The 23307-nt window shown below is 39.5% G+C and overlaps 1 protein-coding gene across 1 annotated transcript in view; it reads left to right on the plus strand.

The window, feature by feature from the left end:
• The window catches only part of LOC115219050 (coiled-coil domain-containing protein R3HCC1L), a 48644-nt gene extending 25572 nt beyond the window's left edge, over positions 1-23072 (plus strand). The window contains exons 6-11 of the mRNA XM_036508751.1: positions 11863-11953; positions 13449-13530; positions 15124-15194; positions 18385-18480; positions 19707-19847; positions 22283-23072. Of these exons, the coding sequence (XP_036364644.1) occupies positions 11863-11953; positions 13449-13530; positions 15124-15194; positions 18385-18480; positions 19707-19847; positions 22283-22368 (567 nt within the window). The 3' untranslated portion in view covers positions 22369-23072. The remainder of the gene's footprint in view (positions 1-11862; positions 11954-13448; positions 13531-15123; positions 15195-18384; positions 18481-19706; positions 19848-22282) is intronic.
• The last annotated feature ends 235 nt before the right edge of the window (positions 23073-23307 follow it).

The raw sequence follows: 23307 nt of genomic DNA on the forward strand, positions 1-23307 counted from the left end.
CAAATTCATCCACATGGCACTGGTCGGCCTGAGGCTATAGCAGAAGACACTTAGCCAAGTGCTGCACAGTGGGACTGAATCCAAGATCATGTGATTGCTATGCAAGCCTTCCTACCTTAAGCCGAAGTCTGTGATTTACTTTTCCTTCTTTTAACATTACTTTAGTCACAGGAACATGGCCCTGCCGGTGCTATACCAAGGGGTTTTAGGTGATATAACCATTTTGTCTGGGATTTTATTTTTATTTATCAACCATGGAAGGCAAAAGAGCACAGTTGATGTGGATTGGATTTGCACTCAAGATACCAGATATAGGTATATGCCCCTAACCTCCCACATTTTACAGGTTGATGATCATTTCAAAAGCAAATACAGTGTGCACTAATGCAAACAATGATAGTGATTAGAAACAAAAAACCCTAAAAAAACAGCAGGACATTACCTAACTGAAGACACTGTTACCACCTGCCTAATTTCACTAGTGTCACAACAATGGTCATATAAAATATGAGAGATTTTTCTGCTGCACTTTGTGCAACAAGGCAATATATTTCAGCTAGCAGAATCGTTAGCACGCTGGACAAAATGCTTAGCGGCATTTCACCCGTCTCTACGTTCTGAGTTCAAATTCCACCAAGGTCGACTTTGCCTTTCATCCTTTCAGGGTCGATAAATTAAGTACCAGTTGCATACTGGGATCAAAATCGACTTGCTCCTTCCCTAAAAACTTCAGGCTTTGTGCCTAGAATAGAAAAGAATATATTTCATGACCACTGGATTGACGGTTATTGCAGCCAAACAGAAGATCTGTACCATCAGACAATGGTTGGGCGTCAACGAGCAAATGAACTGTTACTGGGGGGGGGTCTCTATGTGAACCATGCTCATTGCACTCTTGCACACCACTAGGTACTTGGTGTGGAGGTCCAAAGAGCCAGTCAGAGGTGGGGGCCATGCCAACTGCCTCACTCACCATTCAAAGCTATTTTGTTTCAGTTGAACAAATCAGTCAATGTCGATCTATGGCAGACACCTAACGACAACGCTGATATTTCATGCTCCACTGATTTTATCAATCCGTTGTTCTGCTGTTTCTATACTTTTGTTTTTCATTGTTTTTAATATTTTTTTCTTTCCTGTGTGTATGATCCTTAATGTTTATTTACCTCCTGGTAAGTGATTTACAGTAGAAATAAATCTGTTGTTAGAATTTAGTTTCAAGTTGAGCCAACTCTTGCAAATGAGATTGAGTCGATAGAAACTGCGATGTAAAGCCTATTGGATGGCCTGAGCCTGTAATTCAAAGGTCTAACCTTGATATATGTTATGTTACAACGATTGTGTAAGATTTACATTAAGAGTACATGTGCTTTAGGAATACTCAGCCACTCATACACTGATTCTATGAATAAGTGGTTCATTTGGTTTGAAATTATTACAGGATTCATTTATTATTATTACTACTACTACTACTACTACTACTACTACTACTACTACTACTACCACCACCACCACCACCACCACCACCGCGCACGCCTGTGAATATGTATAGGATGGATTGAACACGGTGAAGGCATCAAAAAATATCTTGAATTTAGGCCCACCTGAATTATGTCCCTTTACACTAAGTCTTCCAATTTGCCTTCTTTCCTTTCGAGATTAAGAAAATATATAGCACAGAGATTACGGTGATCAATGCAATGAATTGAAACTATCTTGGAAAATAAAGGACATTTGGATAATGTGGTTCTAGAAGCACTTCTAAAAAGAAAGGATGGTCGTAGCTGGGATACCTTTAATCAACAACACAACTCACCACATCATCATCATCATTATCATCATCGTTTAACGTCCGTTTTCCGCGCTAGCACGGGTTGGACGGTTCGATCGGGGTCTGGGAAGCCAGGGGCTGCACCAGGCTCCAGTCTGATCTGGCAGTGTTTCTACAGCTAGATGCCCTTCCTAACGCCAACCACTCCGTGAGTATAGTGGGTGCTTTTTACATGCCGCCGGCACAGGTGCCAGGGGAGTCTGGTAGCGGCCACGATCGGTTGGTGCTTTTAACGTGCCACCGGCACGGAAGCCAGTCAAGGCGGCGCTGGCATCGGCCACGTTCGAATGGTGCTTTTTACGTGCCACCGGCACAGAAGCCAGTCGAGGCGGCGCTGGCGTCGGCCACGTTTGGATGGTGCTTTTTATGTGCCACCGGCACAGGTATCACAACTACTATTTCCATTGATATTTATTTCGATGTTCATGTACTTGACTCAATAGGTCCCCTCAAGCACAGCGAGATGTTCTGAAATCCAAGGTACTTTGAATGGGCAGGGGCTATGCGGAAGTGGTGCAGAAAGCAGCCCGGGTCTTTGCAGTCACAGCATATCTCCAGAGATCTCAGTCCTTTGTCATTGCCTCTGTGAGGCCCAACGCTCTGAGGTCATGCTTGACTACTTCATCCCATGTCTTCCTGGGTCTACCTCTCCCCCTGATACCTTCAACTGTTTGGGAGCGGCACTTCTTCACACATCTCTCCTCATCCATCCGCAGTACATGACCATACCATTGCAAGTGTCGCTCTTGCACACCACATCTGATGCTTCTTATTTCCAGCATTTCTCTCACGGTGCTTACCCTCTGTCGTGCGCGCACACTGACATTACACATCCAGCGGATCATGCTAGCTTCATTTCTTTCAAGTCTACGCATGTCCTCTGCAGTCACAGCCCATGTTTCACTACTGTGAAGCATGGCAGTTCGCACACATGCATCATACAATCTACCTTTCACTCTGAGCGAGAGACCCTTTGTCGCCAGTAGGGGTAGGAGCTTTCTAAACTTTGCCCAGGCTATTCGTATTCTAGTGGTGACACTCTCTGAGCATCCACCTCCACTACTAACTTGGTCACCCAGGTAGCGGAAACTATCAACTACTTCTAGTTTCTCCCCCTGGAGTGTGATGGAATCTGTTTTCTGAGTATCTGTGGTGTCTATTGTCCCTGTGCATCTGCCGCACATGAAAGCTATCTTATCAGTTAATTTTCCTTTGATGTTGCTGCACCTCTTATGCGTCCATAGCTTACACTGGGTACATCTTATGGAGTTTCTACCTACACCTTTCCTACAGATTGAGCAGGGCCACCTGCTGGAGGGTGTGTGTGCTGAGTTTGCCTTTCTGCTTACTATAACTTTGGTCTTTGCTACATTTACTCTAAGGCCCTTTGATTTAAACCCTTGCTTCCACACCCGAAATTTCTTTTCTAGTTCCGGTTGTGATTCTGCTATGAGAGCCAGGTCATCAGCATAGAGGAGCTCCCAGGGGCAACCTGTTTTGAATTCTTCTGTTATTGCCTGGAGGACTATGATGAATAAAAGGGGACTGAGGGATGAGCCTTGGTGTACCCCTACTTCTACCCGGAATTCTTCACTATATTTGTTGCCAATCCTAACCTTGCTGACAACCTCTCTGTATAGGGCCTGTACAAGACAATCACTACCAACATGCACAGTCACTCGCTAATACTATTACACAACTCACACAGCACATATTTTACTCAGTATAGCACTACACATTCTACATAATCACCTAATGTATAAAACATCTCACACAGGAAGGAAGCACTCCGTCGGCTACGACAACGAGGGTCCCATCTGATATGATCAACAGAACAGCTTGCTCGTGAAATTAACGCGCAAGTGACTGAGCAATCCACAGACACTGCATCCTTCAAAACTTCCATGCTTCCTGAGATTCACCAACACTACACTTGATTTTCTCCCTTCTATCTGACTCATACACTGTTCACTTTCCAGACATTTGTACATTACTGCATATACTTTATCTGCACTTTCGACAAGTTATGGTGCACCTGAGCACTGTATACAATAATTTCATTATTATTATTATTATTATTATTATTATATTATATATGATGATGATGTATACCCCTAACATAGTTCTCAAGGAGATTTGGCGTGACACAGAGTGTGACAAGGCCGGCCCTTTGAAACACAAGTACTACTCATTTTTGCCAGCTGAGTGGACTGGAGCAACATGAAATAAAGTGTCTTGTGCAAGGACACAACACGTCGCCGGGAATTGAACTCACAACCTTACAATCGTGAGCCAAATGCCCTAACCACTAAGTCACATGCTTTCACTATAAATCATCTTGCACAACACCTGCTAGAAATAGCTACCAAATCTCCTTCAAATAATTCTGTTATCTTAAAAGGCAGAGTGGGTAATGTAGTCATAGATTCTACCCTGAAGTTGAGGTGGTCATAACTGGACATGGACTCTCCTATCATAGACGACAGACGAAGGTTCCGCTGTTTCTTGCAAGAATAACCTGCACAGGTGATTTGTGTGTTACATTCCGCTCTCTCCCTACATCAACAAATCAATATTGCTTGTGGTATACATCCGATGTCTGATTGCAGAGCGACGTGAGATGAAGTGCTTTGCTCGACAATACAATTCATCTCTTGGTCTGAGAATCGTGGTTTCAAAACCACGATCACGCAGTCGTGAGTGCAACACTCTAACCATGAGGCCACGCACCCTCACAGCTTTGTTAAAACCCATTTTGCTCAATCAGTGTAAACATTAGCATAACATGGTAACTAACACATCTACTTTACCCAACAAACAAGCAAAACACCAGAAGCAATACCAGAAACAACAAAAACAATCCCCACAATTGAAGATATGAAGCTATGTACACGTCAGGTTCACTTCCTAGTAGTATTGCATAGCTGTCGAAAACTTGCAAATAATAATAATAATAATAATAATAATAAATTGACCAAATTAGACAAGCAGTAACGTATAAAATGAACGAAGCTGCAGCTAAAGAAGATAAGACAGAGGAAATAATTATAGACCAGCCCAGGGCTGATAAAAACGCAGTAAGGATTGAAAGAGTTAGTATAACTGATAGGCAAAGTGAAATACTAACTGAATCAATCATAACCACTAAGACAGATGAACATCAAATAGATGAAGAAAGTCACACAAATATTGACCCAACAGAACTACATGAGCTGAAGAATCAAATCATGATTGAATGGTTGAAAATTAAAGAAGCCAGTATGAATGGACATGATACACTCCCTAAAATCCGCAACTCTAACCAAAACAGGAAAATAATTGGTAAAATCCGCCTTGCACTTAAGGAGATAATTTCAGCTAATGATGTCGATATCACAGATCTCAACCACCTGTACTATGCATCCGTGAAAATGTCAACGATTCTATCTGGTGAAAAGATTAGAAAACGGCAACATTCCCACAAAAAGCCTTCTTGGCAAGAGCGTATCCAACAACAAATTAAACTACTTAGCTCTGACATTGAATATTTGAAAAACCTTAAGGTTGACAAGACTACCAAACCTACAAAATGCAAAAAATTAAAGAAAAAATATAATATGAAAACTATACTTGATATTGATGCCACCATAGAAACCATCAAGCAAAAGGTATCTGCTAAAGCTGCCCGCATAGCGAGGTATGAAAATCGTGTTAGATTCTTCAAGGACAACAACATGTTAAAAAATAACCCCAAAAATTTTTACAGGATGATAGGGAAAACACCAGTTACTGTAAAGTCTGTACCAGCAAAAGAAGAAGTGCAGGGATTTGGGAATAAAATTTGGGCAGAAGAAAAAACACACAACGAAAAGGCCCCCTGGATTGATAGAATATCTACAGAACTGGACTCCTTAGAAGAGCAAAAGTGGGAGGGTGTCAAGGTAGAAGATATAAGATCTGCTCTCAGGAGGTCAAGCAAATGGAAGTCTCCAGGAAAGGATAAAATTCCTAACTTCTGGTTGAATGCCTTCCCAGAGAGCCATGAACTGCTAACAGAACTTTACAATGATGTTTTGCAACACCCTAGTAGGATGCCTCCTTGGCTAGTTAATGGGTTAACATTCCTGCTTCCAAAAAGTGAAGAAACAAATGAACCAAAAAACTATAGACCCATAACCTGCTTAACAACTATGTATAAAACGCTAACATCTGTCCTGACGGAATATACCTATAGTTTTTTAACAGACAGCAGCATATTCCCTAATGAACAGAAAGGATGTAAACGTGGATCCTATGGTTGTAAAGATCAGCTACTCATCAATAAGATGATCTTAGAAGATTGTCACAAATGACACAAAAATTTGTCAATAGCCTGGATAGACTATAAAAAGGCTTTTGATAGCCTACCACATAGCTGGATTAAGAAATGCCTGGAAATGTATAAAATAGCACCTACTCTGCGAAACCTTTTGTCTATAAGTATGAGATCATGGAGAACCACACTGACTTAGAACAGTGACATTGAATCTCTAAATGCTGGTGATGTAAAAATTTCATGTGGCATTTTCCAGGGTGACTCACTATCACCACTCCTCTTTTGTTTAGCCTTAATGCCTGTCTCAAAATTGCTCAATGACGCACAGTACGGATATAAAATGTTGGATAAAAATATAAATCATCTCATTTACATGGATGATTTAAAGCTCTTTGCAAAAAATGACCAACAACTCAAGGGCTTACTAGCGATTGTTAAACAATTCAGTGATGACATCAGAATGCAATTTGGCCTCGATAAATGTGCAAAAGCTACCTTTATCAAAGAAAAAATGACAGAAACATCTAACGTTAACCTTGACCAGCAGAATGTCATAAAAGAGTTAGACCCAGCGGAAAACTACAAGTACCTAGGGGTAATTGAAGGGGACAGAATAAGGCAATCAGTGATGAAGGAAAGGATCAGGAGAGAATGTTATCGCAGAGTAAGAGCAATACTCAAGACAGAGTTGAATGCGAGAAACAGGATCGAAGCAATCAATGCTTTAGCCATACCAGTCGTGCCTTACAGTTTCAATATCGTTAACTGTTCAATTACTGAAACATGCAATCTTGACAGAAAAATATGAAAACTGTTGACAATGCATAGAATGCACCACCCTAAGGCAGATATAGAATGACTTTATCTGCCAAGAAAAGAGGGAGGCCGTGGACTTTTACAACTGGCAATAACAATGAAGATTGCTACAATTGGCCTAGACACCGACCTGAAAAACTCTGAGGACTGGATGTTAAAACTGGTCTCAAAACATGAAAACAAGAAAACATCATACTCAGTAACAAAACAGGCAAAAGAATATCTAAGTGAATTCCGAATACAACAAATTTCGGAATTAGACATAGAAGAAACAAGCACAGAAAAAGCTAAGTGCATGAAAACCCGTGCTAAAACTGCTGCTTTAGATATTTTGAATGATAAATGGCAAGAAAAACCTCTCTATGGCAAATACCCAAAGAGAGCGAATAGTGCAGATGTTGACAAAGCCCTGACCCATCAATGGCTAATGGCCTCTGGCTTAAAATCTGAAACAGAAGGGTTTATCATGGCAGCTCAAGATCAATGCCTACCAACAAGGAACTACCAGGCCAACATATTAAAAAACGGCAGTAGCCCAACATGTCTTGTATGTCAACAACAAAATGAAACCATTGATTATGTTGTCTCCAAGTTCAGTCTTCTAGTGCCTACAGACTATCTCAACAGGCATGATAGAGCTGCACAATATATTCACTGGGTAATTTGCAAAAACCTGGATTTGCCCCATGAAAAAAACTGGTGGGAACACAAACCACCTCCAATGACCACATCTCACTCCTCTGGAACTTCACCATTCAAACTGACAGAAAGATAGATGCAAATAGGCCAGACATCATATTGAATGACTTCAGACAAAGAACATGCCTCCTCATTGATATGACTGTCCCAATCGATATAAATGTATCTGTCAAGTCCTACCAAAAACTGAGCAAATATAAAGATCTTGAAATAGAAATCAGCAAAATGTGGAACCTGAAGACTAAAACAATACCTGTTGTCATTGGTGCCCTGGGAATGATAACAAAAGGGGCTGATTGCTACCTAACTCAGATACCAGGAAACTCAAAAATGGCAGAAATTCAAAAGATAGTGCTCATGGGAACTGCTCATATTCTACACAAAATACTTTCTATGTAATCTCAAGTTTTAAAACAAACAATTTTCGTATGGTTTTTTAGACATTCACTAGTACAACACTAAATACAAAACCAAATGTATGGCACACTAGGCATAACAACAACATGAACTTCCAACCTGTTGTCTCTTGAGGTCTCTGGGTGAGACTTGGAGCCAACTTGTACAAATGTAAAGCAAAAGTCAAACATCATCATCATCATTTAACGTCCGTTTTCCATGCTAGCATGGGTTGGACGGTTTTGACTGAGGGCTGGCAACCAGATGGCTGCACCAGGCTCCAGTCTTGATCTGACAGAGTTTCTACAGCTGGATGCCCTTCCTAACACCAACCACTCTGAGAGTGTAGTGGGTGCTTTTTACGTGCCACCTGCATGGGGGCCAGTCAGGCGGTACTGGCAATGACCTCGCTCGAATCTTTTTACACGTGCCACCGACACAGGTGCCAGTGAAGCGACATTGGTAACGATCACGCTCGAATGGTACCCTTTTACATGCCACGAGTATGGAAGACAGTTGGCTGCTCTGGCAACTATCACAACAATCCCACTCGGATAGTATTCTTGGCACCCTACTAGCACACGCATAAGTGCCAGTAAAGCGACGCTGGTAACGATCATACTCAAATAGCCTCTCTGTCAATGATCACACTCGTATGGCGCTCTTTGCACCCCACTAGCACAGATGCCAGTCATTGAATTGATTTTGATTTGATTTGATTTTGATTTCACTTGCCTCAACAGGTCTTCGCAAGCAAAGTTTAGTGACCAAAGAAGGAAAAGCTACGCATAAGCGGGCTGGTTATGCTCCTGGCATAGGCCACGGGTTATGGTTTCATCTGGCTTGCCGGGGTCTTCTCGAGCACAGCATATTTCCAAATGTCTCGGTTGCTAGTCATTTCCTTGGTGAGGCCTAATGTTCGAAGGTCATTTCACCACTTCATCCCAGGTCTTCTTGGGTCTACATCTCCCACAGGTTCCATTAACGGCTAGGGTGTGGCACTTTTTCACACAACTATCCTCATCCATTCTCACCACATGACCATACCAGCACAGTCGTCTCTCTTGCACACCACATCTAATGCTTCTTAGGTCCAACTTTTCTCTCAAGGTGCTTACACTCTGTTGAGTATGCTAACTGACATTACACATCCATCGGATCATACTGGCTTCATTCCTTGCGAGCTTACACATATCTTCAGCAGTCACAGCCCATGTTTCACTGCCATGTAGCATGGCTGTTCACACACATGCATCATACAGTCTACCTTTTACTCTGAGGGAGAGGCTCTTTGTCACCAGCAGAGGTTAGAGCTCTCTGAACTTTGCGCAAGGTATTCTTATTCTAGCAGCTACACTTTCGGTGCACCCTCCTCCGCTACTGATTTGGTCACCTAGATAACGGAAGTTATCAACTACTTCTAGTTTTTCTCCTTGGAATGTGGCGGAAGTTGGTCTCTGCGCATTTTCAGTGTTTATCGCTCCTGAGCATCTGCCACATACAAAAACTATCTTCCCAGTTAGCCTTCCTTTGACATTACTGCACCTCTTATGTGTCCATAGCTTACACAGGGTACATCTTATAGAGTTTCTACCTACACCTCTACTACAGATCGAGCAGGGCCATCTACCTGAAGGGATTTGTGGTTTGCCTGCCTTCCTATTTATTAGGACTTTGGTTGATTCTAAGGCCCTTCGATTCTAATCCTTGTTTCCACACTTGAAACTTCTCTAGTTCTGATAGCGACTCAGCGATTAGAGCAAGGTCATCAGCATAGAGGAGCTCCCAGAGGCATCCCGTCTGGAATTCCTCCGTTATTACCTGGAGGACTATGATAAATAGGTGGGGGCTGAGGACTGAACCCTGGTGGACCCCAACCTCAACCTTGAATTCTTCAGTGTACTCGTTGCCAACCCTCACCTTACTAGCAGCGTCCCTGTACATGGCTTGCACAGCTGTCACTAACCATTCATCTATCCCTAGTTTCCTCATTGACCACCAGATAAGGGATCGGGGGACTCTGTCAAAGGCTTTCTCCTTGTCAACGAAAGCCAGGTACAGGGGCTTATCTTTGGCCAGATATTTCTCCTGCAGCTGTCTTACCAGAAATATGGCATCAGTGGTGCTTTTCCCTGGCATGAAACCAAACTGCATCTCATCCAAGTTGACTCTCTCCCTAATAAGTTGGGCTATAACCCCCTCCGTAACCTTCATTACCTGATCCAAAAGCTTGATACCTCTGTAATTATTTGTATCTAGGGTGTCACCTTTACCTTTGTAGCAGTTAACTATGATGCTGCTACACCAGTCATTGGGTATGACTCCTTCGTGTATCACCTGGTTAACTATACCAGTGACTAGGGTATAGCCAACACTGCCAGATATTTTGAGCATCTCTGCAGTAATTCCTGATGGGCCTGGGGCTTTCCCTGTCTTCATGCTTCTAATTGCCTTGACTACTAAGAAACTGTCAACATGGATAGCTGGTCCCTCTGTTGGGTCGACATTCAGCAGACTCTCTTTATCCCATGCATTTTCTTTATCCAGCAACCTTTCATAGTGGCGTCTCCAAACCACTCTCTTTGCATCCTCATTTAGCGCAAGTGAACCATCATCCATGTGAACACATTTCTCTCCTACCACATCACGATTCTCTCTCACACACTGTCTTGCAACACGAAATACCTCAAGTCTTTTGCCCTCATGGCGCAGAACATTGGCAAATTTTTTCTTATCTGCTTCCCCTCTGGCTAAATACACCTGCCTCCTAGCTTCCCTTCTGGCAGTCTGATACACTTCCCTGCTACCACCGTTCTTCCAGTCCTTCCAAGCCTGTTTCTTTTGTCTAATAGCCCTGTCATCAACATTGTTCCACCACCACGTTATTTTGGGTCTTGAGGGGACTTTGCACCAACCACAGATCTGGTCAGTGGCTCTCAGCAGGTTGTCCCTTAGAAACCTCCAGTTGTCTTCTAGAATAGAAGAATAATAATATAATATAATAATAATAATAATAATAATAATATATATATATATATATATATATAATAATAGAAACATTGGATAATAATAATAATAATAATAATAATAATAATAATAATAATGGTTACTCTCAATTTTGGTGTATGAGTGTTTGAAGGAAAGAATTAAAAAAAAATTAAAATAAAAGAAGCTGCATCTATTTGTGAGGTATGCATGAATGTAATTTCAATCCAGGTATAAATTTTGCTATGAAATCACAATGGAGACATTGTTGATTTTGATTTTGCCTGGGATTGGATAAATGTCTCTCTTGAGTGTAGGATTTCATTGTACGAGGGTGAATCGAAAGGTAATGCCATTTTGTTTAGGACAGGTATAATTCTTTGAGCCACTTCACTACAGTTTTCACTTCCTCGTCACTAGACTATCATCTCTTCGGCCCCGTGAAAGAGGGTTTGAGAGGCAAACATTGTTCTAGTGACGAGGAAGTGAAAACTGTAGTGAAGAAGTGGCTCAAATAACAGTCAACAGAATTTTATGGGGCATGGATACATGCTCTCATTCGATGGTGGAACATTGCTATTGAGAGAAACGTGACCATGCTGAGAAATACAGATGTGATCCACAGAGGACCAGCTTCATTTTGATATATGATACATGTTCCTGTGTTGGTAATTATACCGGTCCTAAACAAAATTGCATTACTTTTTTACTAACTCTCGTAAAGGTTACAGGTAGTAACCTGCTACCCACATAAATCCTACCAGGAATAAGATCGAACCGGAGTCAAATCAATAATAATAATAATAATGATGATGATAACGACTATTCGTGTATTTTGCAGTTGACAACCAACATTGGGAAGGTGCAAATTCAGAAAAATAAAATTAATTATTTGGACTTTCAACCAAAAGATACCGAATTAGATTACAAAGGTAAGAATTTAAGTCAGAATGGATAACGTTTCTTTATGCTGTTGCAGTTACCTCCCTTACTCCACTTTTTTTCTTAGTCAACTTGAGACTCGCCCGTTGTAAATATGTGTGGAATGATGCACACTGGTGAGAAGACTAATGCTTGAATAGAAGTGCCTTGTGGTGTTTATTCTGCTTGATGCACAGACCCCTTGGAAATGCAGTAAGCTTGTGGTTAGCTGTTTAGAATTTTATAACCTAAAGGTAAGATATAAAACAAAAACCAAGTAAATAAATTTGTCAACAGTACAAAAAGTGATATCACAGGGCTATGGTAGCATGGAAACCTGTAGTGTTTGAACTTTGAAAAAATACAACCAGCTACATGAATCATGCCAAATTGTGAGATTGGAGGATGTGGTCATCTGACCCAACTGCTCTACCAGTGCCATCATGGAAAGTGAATACCAAATGATAAAAGGCACCTTTCGATCATGAATGACCATGGGATTGCACCTAGTAAGTTCCCCTGTGAGGCACAAGTCCGGGCAAGTTTGTTTGTGGAAGACCAGCAGTCTCTCATCCATACCAGCCTCCCTTCTCCACACCACCGATGTTACCCAAGGGAAAGACAAAGGCTGATACAGCTTGGTACCAGTGCTGTCACAACTCATTTCTACAGCTGAGTGAACTAGAACAATGTGAGATAAAGTTCTTGCTCAAGAACACAACACAGACCCAGTCTGGGAATCAAACTCACTACCTCATGATTGTGAGCCCGATGTTCTATAATGATTTTGTGGTGTGTATGTATGTATGTGTGTATGTATGTATGTATGTATGTATGTATGTATGTATATATATATATATATATATATAATATATATATATATATATATATATATATATACATATGAGAGAGAGAGAGAGAAAATCATTGTTCAACATTCCTTTGTTGAGGCAGATTTTCTCTTGTTAGACACCCTTTCTGTTCAACCCTCACCTGTTTCCAAACAAGGTAATATTTCTCCAGTGGCCTTGCATGTTTTCATGGAAAACTGGAAACAAATGTCATCACTTATATATTTATAGCACTTATTTACAACTATTGCATGACATCAAGACAAGGACACACAAACACGTGTGCATGCAGACACACACAACCACACACACACTTACATACATGACAGGCATCTTTCAGTTTCTGTCTACCAGATCCCCTTGTAGGGCTTTGGTCAACCTGGAACTATGATAGGAGACACTTGCCCAAGGTGGTATACAGTTAAAAACTTACAAGAGAGAGAGAGAGAGAGAGAGAGAGAGAGAGAGACTGGCACCTTGTAGTATAATGAATAATGCCTGAAAAGCAATGATTTCATGGTTCAAGTCCCATCTTTGGCTCTGTTGCTCTTATTGTAAATGAATTGTTGCCTTATTGCAACTATTACCATAATTATTTTGTCACTTTTTTTTTTATTGCATATTTATTCTGCTGTTTGTATATTTGTTATTCCAGCTTATGATCACGTACTTGAAGTTTTTGATTTCTCTTCTGAGCTACAAACCCGAGATATAATTAGTGTGTTTTCAAATTTTAAGTAAGTATACATTCAATTCAGTTTGATTATTGTTGTTTGGGAGAAAGTTAAAAGAAAAATTACAAATGCTATTAAAATAAAAACAAAAAAACAAAGAAAAATGCCCCAGCAAACTAAAACGATGTATTAATATTAAGATGCTGTGAACAAAGTAATATATAGAGGCTTACTCGGTTTGTGGCTTATATACAATAGTCTGATGGGGTTCAATATCACCATTTTACAGCTGCTTTCTGTTGGCACAGACGTTGCTATGTGGTTAAGAAATTCACTTGCCAACCACATGGTTCCAGGTTCAGTCCCACTGCACAGCACCTTGGGCATGTGTCTTTTAATATTCTCTGAACTGGCCAAAACTGTGGAATTTTGTTGACAGAAACTGAAAGACATCTGGTATCGTCGTTGTCATTATCATCATCATCATCATCATCATTTAACGTCCACTTTCTATGCTGGCATGGGTTGGATGGTTTGACTGGGGACTGGCAAACCAGGAGGCTCCACCAGGCTCCAATCTGATCTGGCAAGGTTTCTACAGCTGGATGCCCTTACTAAGGCCAAACTACTCCAAGAATATAGTGGGGGCTTTTTACGTGCCACCAGCATAAGGGCAGTTAGACAGCACTGGCATCAACCACATATGTGTGCTTTTTGTCTATATGTGTGTGTGTGTGTGTGTGTGTGTGTGTGTGTGTGTGTGTGTGTGTGTGTGTGTGTGTGCGCATGTACTAAATTGCAGTTGTGATTGTATGGTTAAGAAGTTTGCTTCCCAACCATACAGTCTCAGGTTCAAGCCCACTGCATGGCATCCCAGGCAAGTGGCATTAGTAGATGGAAACTGAAAGAATCCTGTGTGTCGGGATGGGGGTGGGGTGATAGTTGTAAATGAGTGTCACTCTCATATAAATGATGTCATTCATTTCCAATCTTCTGTGAAAACATGTCCCATCATGGAAGAATATTAACTTGCTTAGAAGCAACTAAGGGTTGGCAACTGGAAGAGCATCTGGTTGTAAAAAAAAAATCTACCTCAATAGATTCAATTCTACCCATTTAAGAATGGGCAAATGAATGATGATAAGGATAAAAATGAATGTAAATATGGTTTTAAATTGTTAACATCTTTCATCACTAGAAACTGGAACTCCGAACATTAGGATAAAGGTACAACTGTGGAGTTGAAATTAAATTCTTCAGATTTTGTAAATGAAAACAATTCACAAGAATTTCTGAGATAATATTTTTTTATAATATTCTTTTAAAAACAAAGTTTAAATAGAAATCTCTATTTTATTATGCAATTCATTCTTTTCATACAAATAATTAATCTTTTGTGTCTGGGGAGAGTCATTCTCTTTTAGTGCCTTATAATTTAACACACTTTAGAAAAATAAAAAAGAAATAAGTGGAAATTTTACCGGTGAGTGTGTTAAATAATAAGGTACTAAAAGAGAATGACTCTCCCCAGACACAACAGAATATGCTTCAACACACAAACTCACATAAAGAATCTTGCAAACCAAATCCCAAAACGAAATTAATTAATCATTATGCTATTAATTAATGTTGTATTTTGTCTTTTCTGCTTCCCAGGGAACGGGGTTTTGATATCAAATGGGTTGATGATACTCATGCTTTAGCAATTTTTAATAGCCCTGTTGCTGGTAAGTATTATATTCAATGTCTGTTTAATTGCCTGTCTGTACAGCTTCCTTCATTCCTTCCTCCATCCCTTTCTCCTTCTTCTCTTCAGTATGTGACACAATAATGTTTATAAGGTGTCTACACTTTAATCAATGAACACCTGGCTTGCTCTACTGGGTCAGGGGTGACATCATCAATTGATGATATATGTTCTCATCAATTTGGGGTTTAATCTCCAAAGAATTTTCACAGTAAGATTATATACAATTCAGGTCTTTCCCTGCTGTTTCAATCATGGTCACCATCTTTTTAAAGTCTAGTTTTTCCATGTTGGCATCTGTTAGATTGCATCATGTGCCATGTGATGTAATGTATAACCAAACTAGTATAACTGGCTTTCTCAGCAATTCAGTGTATATATATATATGTATGTATGTTTTTATTTTTATTTTTATTTTCGTTTTTTGTATTTATATTCGTGTGGCTTCGTCCGTTTTTTTGTCCTTGTTTCATTTACATTCGTTCCTTTTTCCAAGAAATCTAATGCTCGCAGCTTAGTTTTTCATTGGGGCTGGCCGCGTCGGAGCAATATCAGAATTAATCAGCTGAAATTTGCTATGATGATCCAGTTTCTGACTGAAGATTAAAGGCTTCGAATGACCCGTCCGTTTTCTGTGTTCGTCCCTTTGTGTATTTCACGTTCTTGTTTCTTTATATATAATTTTTATACCTATATTATTGCGGCGTACGTACACCTTGTTCCCTTATGTATGCTTACATTCTATCCATTTGTACGACTTCTAAAAACTTTTTCTATACCTCACTTTCTGTCTTTCTCTTTCTCGCCTTGATTCTTTGGTCCCCCCTCTTCCCCCACTCTCCCACGTTTCTCTGCCTTTCTCGCTGTGCGCCATTGCTTCTGTTGCTAAGCCATCTTTGACGCGCTCTGTCTCTTCCCCCCTCTTCCTTCCATCCTCTTTAATTCCTTCTGTCTCTCTCTCTCCCTACTCTCACGTGACCTGGTCAATCCTTGGTGCCCTCTGTTTCTTCCACCATCTTTAATTCCTTCTCTCTCTTTCTCTCTCTCTCTCTCTACCCTCATGTGACCTGCTGAATAACCAGCCATTGGTGAACGCTGCCGAAAAGGCAATTTTTCCAAACACGCCTGCTAGATAAGTTAAATTTGTCTAAAGTCGTAAGACACCTGCTGTTATCCTGTTATTACCATTCTTGTTTTTATTTTTATTTTTGTTTTTTGTATTTATATTCGTGTGGCTTCGTCCGTTTTTCTGTCCTTGTTTCGTTTACATTCGTTCCTTTTTCCAAGAAATCTAATGCTCGCAGCTTAGTTTTTCATTGGGGCTGGCTGCATCGGAGCAATATCAGGATTAATCAGCCAAAATTTGCTATGATGATCCGGTTTCTGACTGAAGATTAAAGGCTTTGAATAACCGTCCATTTTCTGTGTTCGTCCCTTTGTGTATTTCACGTTCTTGTTTCTTTATATATAATTTTTATACCTATATATATATATATATATACACATCTAAAATTTGGTTTCTGTTGGAAAACAGACAGGTTTTAAAATCACTTTAAAAAAACCTAAGTAAATTGGCTAACATTTAGGGAAGGTAGGAACTGGGTGTTGTGGATTGAATGGGGTCTGGATATGGATAATAATATCATTGGTGGTGAGAAGAGATGAATGAGTTGCTAGTGCCTGAGTGAAGGTGGAATTAATTAAACCAGCCAGTTTTGAGGAACAGTAGCAACTGTAGTAGCAACAGGAAAGGTATTTTGTTGAGACGTCGTGTCCATGAGCCAGTGGTTGTTTTCCTGAGGCTAACAACAATAAATTTTAAAATTTCAGACGTAGAGAAATAAATACATTTACTGTTTTCCCTAGCTTTCTTTCTATTTATCCCAGTTTTATGTTTGCTCTGTAGAACATTTTATGTGTAACAAACCAGTTTAACCCTTTTCTTACTAACTTATTTAAGGTTCTTTCATACAAAAGTTGTTTGTTTTATGAATGGCACACCTCACAAAAAATTACCTTCAATTTTTTTTTAGTAGTGTAGCTTAATTCATGATGAACAATGTCTCATGTGGTCCACTTCTTGAAAATGGTTGCCCATGCCTGTTTTAAATGGATCATATTAAAAATTATAATCATAATTTTATGTAAAAACCTTTTTGTTATGTTCAAACGCTAGCTTCATTATAATTCTTTAATAATTCCTAACATAAATACAAGACCAGAAACTTGGTGGTAGGAGATCAGTCAGTTATTTTAACTCCGTTACCTGATTGGTACTTTATTTTTATTGATCTTGGAAGGATGTAAGACAACGTTGCCTTTGCGAGAATTTGAATTCCCAATGTAAAGGGCCACAACATCATCATCATCATTTGCTTTCTATGCTGGCATGAGTGAGATGGTTTGACAGGAGCTGGAGAGCTGCATCAGGCTCCTATTGTCTAGTTTGGCATGGTTTCTATGGCTGGATGCCCTTCCTAATGCCAACTATTTTACAGAGTGTTCTGAGTGCTGTTTACATGGTACCAGTGCTTTATATGTGGTACTAGTGCAAGTGCATTTTACATGGTACCAGAACAGGCCACAACATAGACTATTAAGCAGTTTGTCTAAGACACTAATAATTCTGCCATTCTACTACCCTGGGGTAAAGGTTAAAGTGTAAAGACTCCCTTCAGTCGTGAATGACTATGGGATTGCACCTAGAAAGCTCCCCTCTTAGGCAGTAGTCCGGGCAAGGTTGTTTATGGAAGACCAGCAGTCGTCCACACAAACCAACCTCTCCTCTCTATGCCACTAATATTATCCAAGAGAAACGCAAAGACTGATACAGCTTGGCACCAGTAACATCGCAACTCATTTCTACAGATGAGTGAACTGGAGCAATGTGAAATAAAGGGTCTTGCTCAAGAACACAACACACAGCCCGGTCCAGGAATCAAACTCACTACCTCATGATTCTGAGCCCGATGCTCCAACCATTGAACCATGTGCCTTCTAAACAGCAATCTAATAATGTATGAAGAGCTCGTTACTTTACCTCATAGCTCATTAATTGAAACACAGCTAAGAATGTGGTCAGGAAACAGTTAGGAATGTACAGATCAAAATTACTGATAAATTCTTCTCTTCCAATCTGTATAATGTTCTATATATGATTTTATTTTCAGCTAATGATGCTTTGGCCCAAAATCACCCACTTTTGAAAGTACGGCCAATGTCAGAAGCTTCTAAAAAGTCTAAACAGAAAGCTAAACGTTGTACTGGTAAGTTTGGCACCAATTCTTAAATTCTGAGTCAGTTCTGTAGTAAATTTATCTTTAGTTCTCTTACTGTTGTTTTATTGTTTGGTGCTAGGTCAGCCCTGAATAAGCCAATCTGTGATTAAAGGCATTACAGCTGAGACCTTTCATTACCATGTCTCTTTAGTGCCATCCCACTTTTTACAATTTTATCCTCTTGTCATCCATTCTTTTCCTTCCTTTTTCACTTTCTCTCTTTTTGTTTATTACTCCTTTTCTGTCTTCCTTCCCTCCCTCCCTCCCTATCTCTCTCTCTTCCTCCAACTCCTTCGCCCCCTCTCTACTCCTCTAACTCTTTCCTGTCCTCTCTCTCTTTCACTCTCCTCTTTCCTCTTTCCACCCATTCACCTTTCTCTAAAATTCTATCCTCTTACTCCACTCATGTTCTAAATCGTTATCATATCTCTTTCACCCATGTCTCTCCTACAACCCCTTCCCCCTTAAACACTATTTACTTTGGTTTTTTCTTGGCAGGAATTTCATACAGTGTAACCAGTCTAAATTATGGGTCCACATGAGGGTTAATGAGATCACAAGCAGGTGGACAGAGGGGACAGTCTTTTTGTGTGAAAGAGGCACAGGAGTAGCAAGTAATAGGACCTGTAAAATATATTATTTCAAATGTTAAGAGGTTTCCCTAAAAGTGCTTGGTAGCAACTCTTCTCTGGGTGATCAAATTAGCAGTGAAGAGGGGCCACCTGAAAAGCTGACTAGCCAGAGTAAGAACAAGTAAAAAAGAATTTCAAGAAGCTGTTACCTTTGTTGGCAATGAAGGGATTCCCCTGCCAAGTGTAGATTACATAAAATTTGTACACAAAATACAGTGTTGTCACAGCAGCAAAACTTGGGTCCTAAATATAGAGGTCATGAGATGACTGGGAAGAAATGAGGCAAACAATTACGCTGGATGTGGGGTGTTAGCGTATATGAACTATGAAGCACAAATGAGCTGAGATAAAATTCTGGATTTAAGAGGAATCGGGTATTGTGTGCAAGAGAGGAGACTGAACTGTGATGGGAAAGAAAGATGGTAGTTGTGAATATCGACCTAGTTTAGGTTTTGTACAAATACTGTACAAATGGAAAGAAATCCAGAAAGAATAGTATTTTTTTCTGAAGTATTGAATTATATATAAAACATTCCAACCCAAACACAGTTTAAGTGTTTATTGTTTTTGTTTATTTTTCAGAGTTTCTACAGCCTTATAAACCAAGGCCAGAAACATCAGCTATTACAGCTCGCCGGATGGTTACAGGAGCTCTTGGTCTTACACCTCATATTTCTAAACAGAAACGAGATCAAGAACGCCAGCAACTAAAAGAAGCTAGAGGTAGGTTTCACTAAGCAAAGTGTTAATGTTGAGCATTATTGTAAGTGCTGGTGTTGTTGATTAGCCTGTTGTGAATTTTGATAAGATGGACCTGTGGCATGTAGGTAGCCACTTTGACTATTAGGTTCTATCAATATGTCCATTTTTCGAGATATACAATACTCCCATCTGACTAAAGACCATACTGGCATTCCCATATACAGTGGAAAATTGTATGGAGTGCAGTGACACAGTTTAGATATGTTGTACTCTCTCCCTCATCAAGTCTACTTCTGAATGCCTCAATTTGTGAACACAGCAGAGACAACCAAGGTAGTCTTGGTCATGGCACAACAGTTTATCAGTGGTAATGTGTATTTCACCATAATGTTTGAAGCTGTTTAGAGTTGCATTGTTTCTTTTCTTTTTTTAGTCAGGAGAGAAGGTAAGCCCCATGATCCATTATAAGGCTGCCAAGATTAGTGGGCAGGATGGAGAGAGGCAGCCTTGAACGGAAAACCTGGTCCAAATGCTTGTAACCGTAGACTCCACAAAAAGGTGCCAAGTATGAAACGGTGACAAGTTAACTTTACCCCCCAAGTAGACCAAGTAGACCAGAATGTAAGAAACTGGAATAAATATTGCTAGACATTTCATTCATTGCTCTAACACTCTACCAAATTTTCACCATGTATTGTAAATTGATGGTGTATTTTAACCTGAAGTCAATACACATTGTGCCAACATTTATGATTAGAAGCTGTTGTAAATTATTTTAATAACTAGAATGTTATCCATCATATATGGCAGGTTACTTTCAAAATATAATAATAAGCTTATTGTATACAGTGCACAGATGCATTACAATTCATTGGAAAAGGTTAAAGACAGAGAACAGACATATGCCAAGTTAAGAAAGACAGCAATGCTAGTGGAAAGTCCATACATAGTAAACAGGATAAAAACTGAAAAAAAAAACAGTAGCAGTGAATAATGAAATAGTAATAAAGAGGAAAGTGTACAAAAGCCCATCAGGAGTAGTGTTGATGAATTTTGGGGAGCATAAAATCTTTGAAGAACGTAGTGTCCTGACAGCTGACAACTGATGCAAGTTGTTTATCCTATGCTTTGACTTTTCTGAGCATGAAAAAATGTTTCCATTAAGTCATGGTACTATGCTGTTCTTTGATTTTATATCGCATGTTTGTGAGTGTTAGAGATATGGCATTCAAAAAGGCAGCCGAAGTTGTTGTTGGAAAGATGGTGGATAATCTTGTGGGATTCTGCAATGAGCTGCTAGATGTTGAAACTTTAGTGTGTTAATGCCCTGAGAAACAATATCTACAAGATATGGTAAGTGACTGACAGAAGGTATTCGTCTTGTTGTTGTATGTGTCTGGAAAGCTTCCAGTAGATGGATATATATTCTGGACAAGATGGTTCCAGATTGGAGAGTACTTTTGCTACAGTAGTATCAGGAAATATGTCATACATATAATAAATATATTTTAACTTTTATCAAATTTCTTGGTGTTTATACAAACTGATAAAATATTGATCATTATTGAATGTTCTTTTTCCATGCTGGCATAGGTTGGATGTTTCAAAAGGAAAATATTCTTTACCTTAAAATAAATAAAAAAAACTTCTCATTTATATATTTGCAATAAAAATATGATGTATGTTATTGTTTCTTAAAATTTTATCCACATAATTGCAATCTACATGACTGAAAGACTGCCTCTGCAAAATTTCATTAAAAAAGTGCCTCTTGTTCAGAACATTCCAAGTAAAATCATCCTGTAATCCTGTACCTCTTATGTTGACTCTCTCTCCCCTCTCTCTCTTTCTGTCTTTCTTGCCCTGTCTCTTTTTTTATATGGTGTAAAGTAGTGCTTCTCAGGCGTACCAGCATTTTTTTTTTCCAATGTGCCAGGGACCATAATATTTCTTAGTAATATTAATATATACTGGAAACAATATATATAATTATGGAGATGACTTAATCTGAGATCATATGCCGAAACAAAAACTATTGCAACACAGGAGGTGTTTATAAGCCATTTAAAAACACACAAAAAACCATTAGATTCACTTCAACATTTAAATTTAATGTGTGTCAAAATATTTTCATCATTTTGAAACCGAGACCTGTTCACTGACAAAACTTCGGCCTGCATCTGAGAAAATAACAGCTAATTCATGATGTATGTATGGATGGATGGATGCATGCATGCAAACAATACAATATTACATAAGCATTTTATAATGTTTCTTTCTTTTCTGGAAACTCACCAAATACCGGCAGCTGATGGCTCACAGACTGGCACCAGTCCATGGACCACCATTTTGAGTAGCACTGGTGTAAAGCATAATTTTCGAAACAACCCACCAAACAACCTATGTCTATATCGGTCATTGTTAAAAATAGATTTCTTTTTTCTTTTGTTTTTCAGAAAAGAAACGGCAGGACCGACTGACAAAGAATTCCATCTGGGATGGGAACATAGGAAAGTGTGCCATGGACACTGGTGATAATTAAACTGTCTCACTGGAAACCCTTATCGCTGTGTCCACAGTGTCTACCATGGCAAAACAGTTGGAACTCACTGACTATTAGTTTGAGACCTAGATGTCTGTCTCTCTGTTCCCTTCACTCACCTCTCACCCACCCAATTCTCTCTCTTTCCACCATCCTCCCCACCATGACTTCAAGCTTCACCCTCATCATCATCATCATCATCATCATCATCATCATCCTCTCAACTAAATAGATTTAATAACGTTGGCATTGCTTGGCTACAGCCAATTGAAGCCAGAGACAACTAGATTACACTAGTCCCTCTCCATGAAAACATCTGCAGTGCATGCATATTGTTAAAGAGGACAACAAGTGTTAAGGCAAGGCAAACATCTCAAGTCATATACATTATTATTATTGGAAAAAAATTCAGTCTTACAGCTGTTTCTGGGATATTCCAGAATATCCCATAGGAGGGACTTGAGATGTTTGCCTTGCCTTAATGTTTGTTGTCCTCTTTAACAATTATATATCTGCTATATCGGAAATCTACAATAGCTCCATAACTACCATCTCGGCTTATAACCTTGGAGCCCATTTCGGCACTTACCTAGCATACCTAGTCATTTAGATCACCTGTGAACTAAACACCCATATTTTATATATATATATGTGTGTGTGTGTAATATGTATATATGCCTGGATATATATAATATATATATGATATGAATATGTATATTCTTTTCTTTTATTCTTTCGCTTGTTTCTGTCATTTGACTGTGGTCATGCTGGAGCACAGCTTTAAAGGGTTTTTTAGCCAAAGAAATTGACCTCAGGACTTATTCTTTGTAAGCCTAGTACTTATTCTATTTTACTGAACCGCTGAGTTACAGAGACACCAGCTTTGGTTGTCAAGCGATAGCTGGAAGGACAAACACAGACACAAAGACACACTCACAT

The sequence above is a fragment of the Octopus sinensis genome, linkage group LG14, assembly GCF_006345805.1.
Source record: "Octopus sinensis linkage group LG14, ASM634580v1, whole genome shotgun sequence".
NCBI lineage: Eukaryota > Metazoa > Mollusca > Cephalopoda > Octopoda > Octopodidae > Octopus > Octopus sinensis.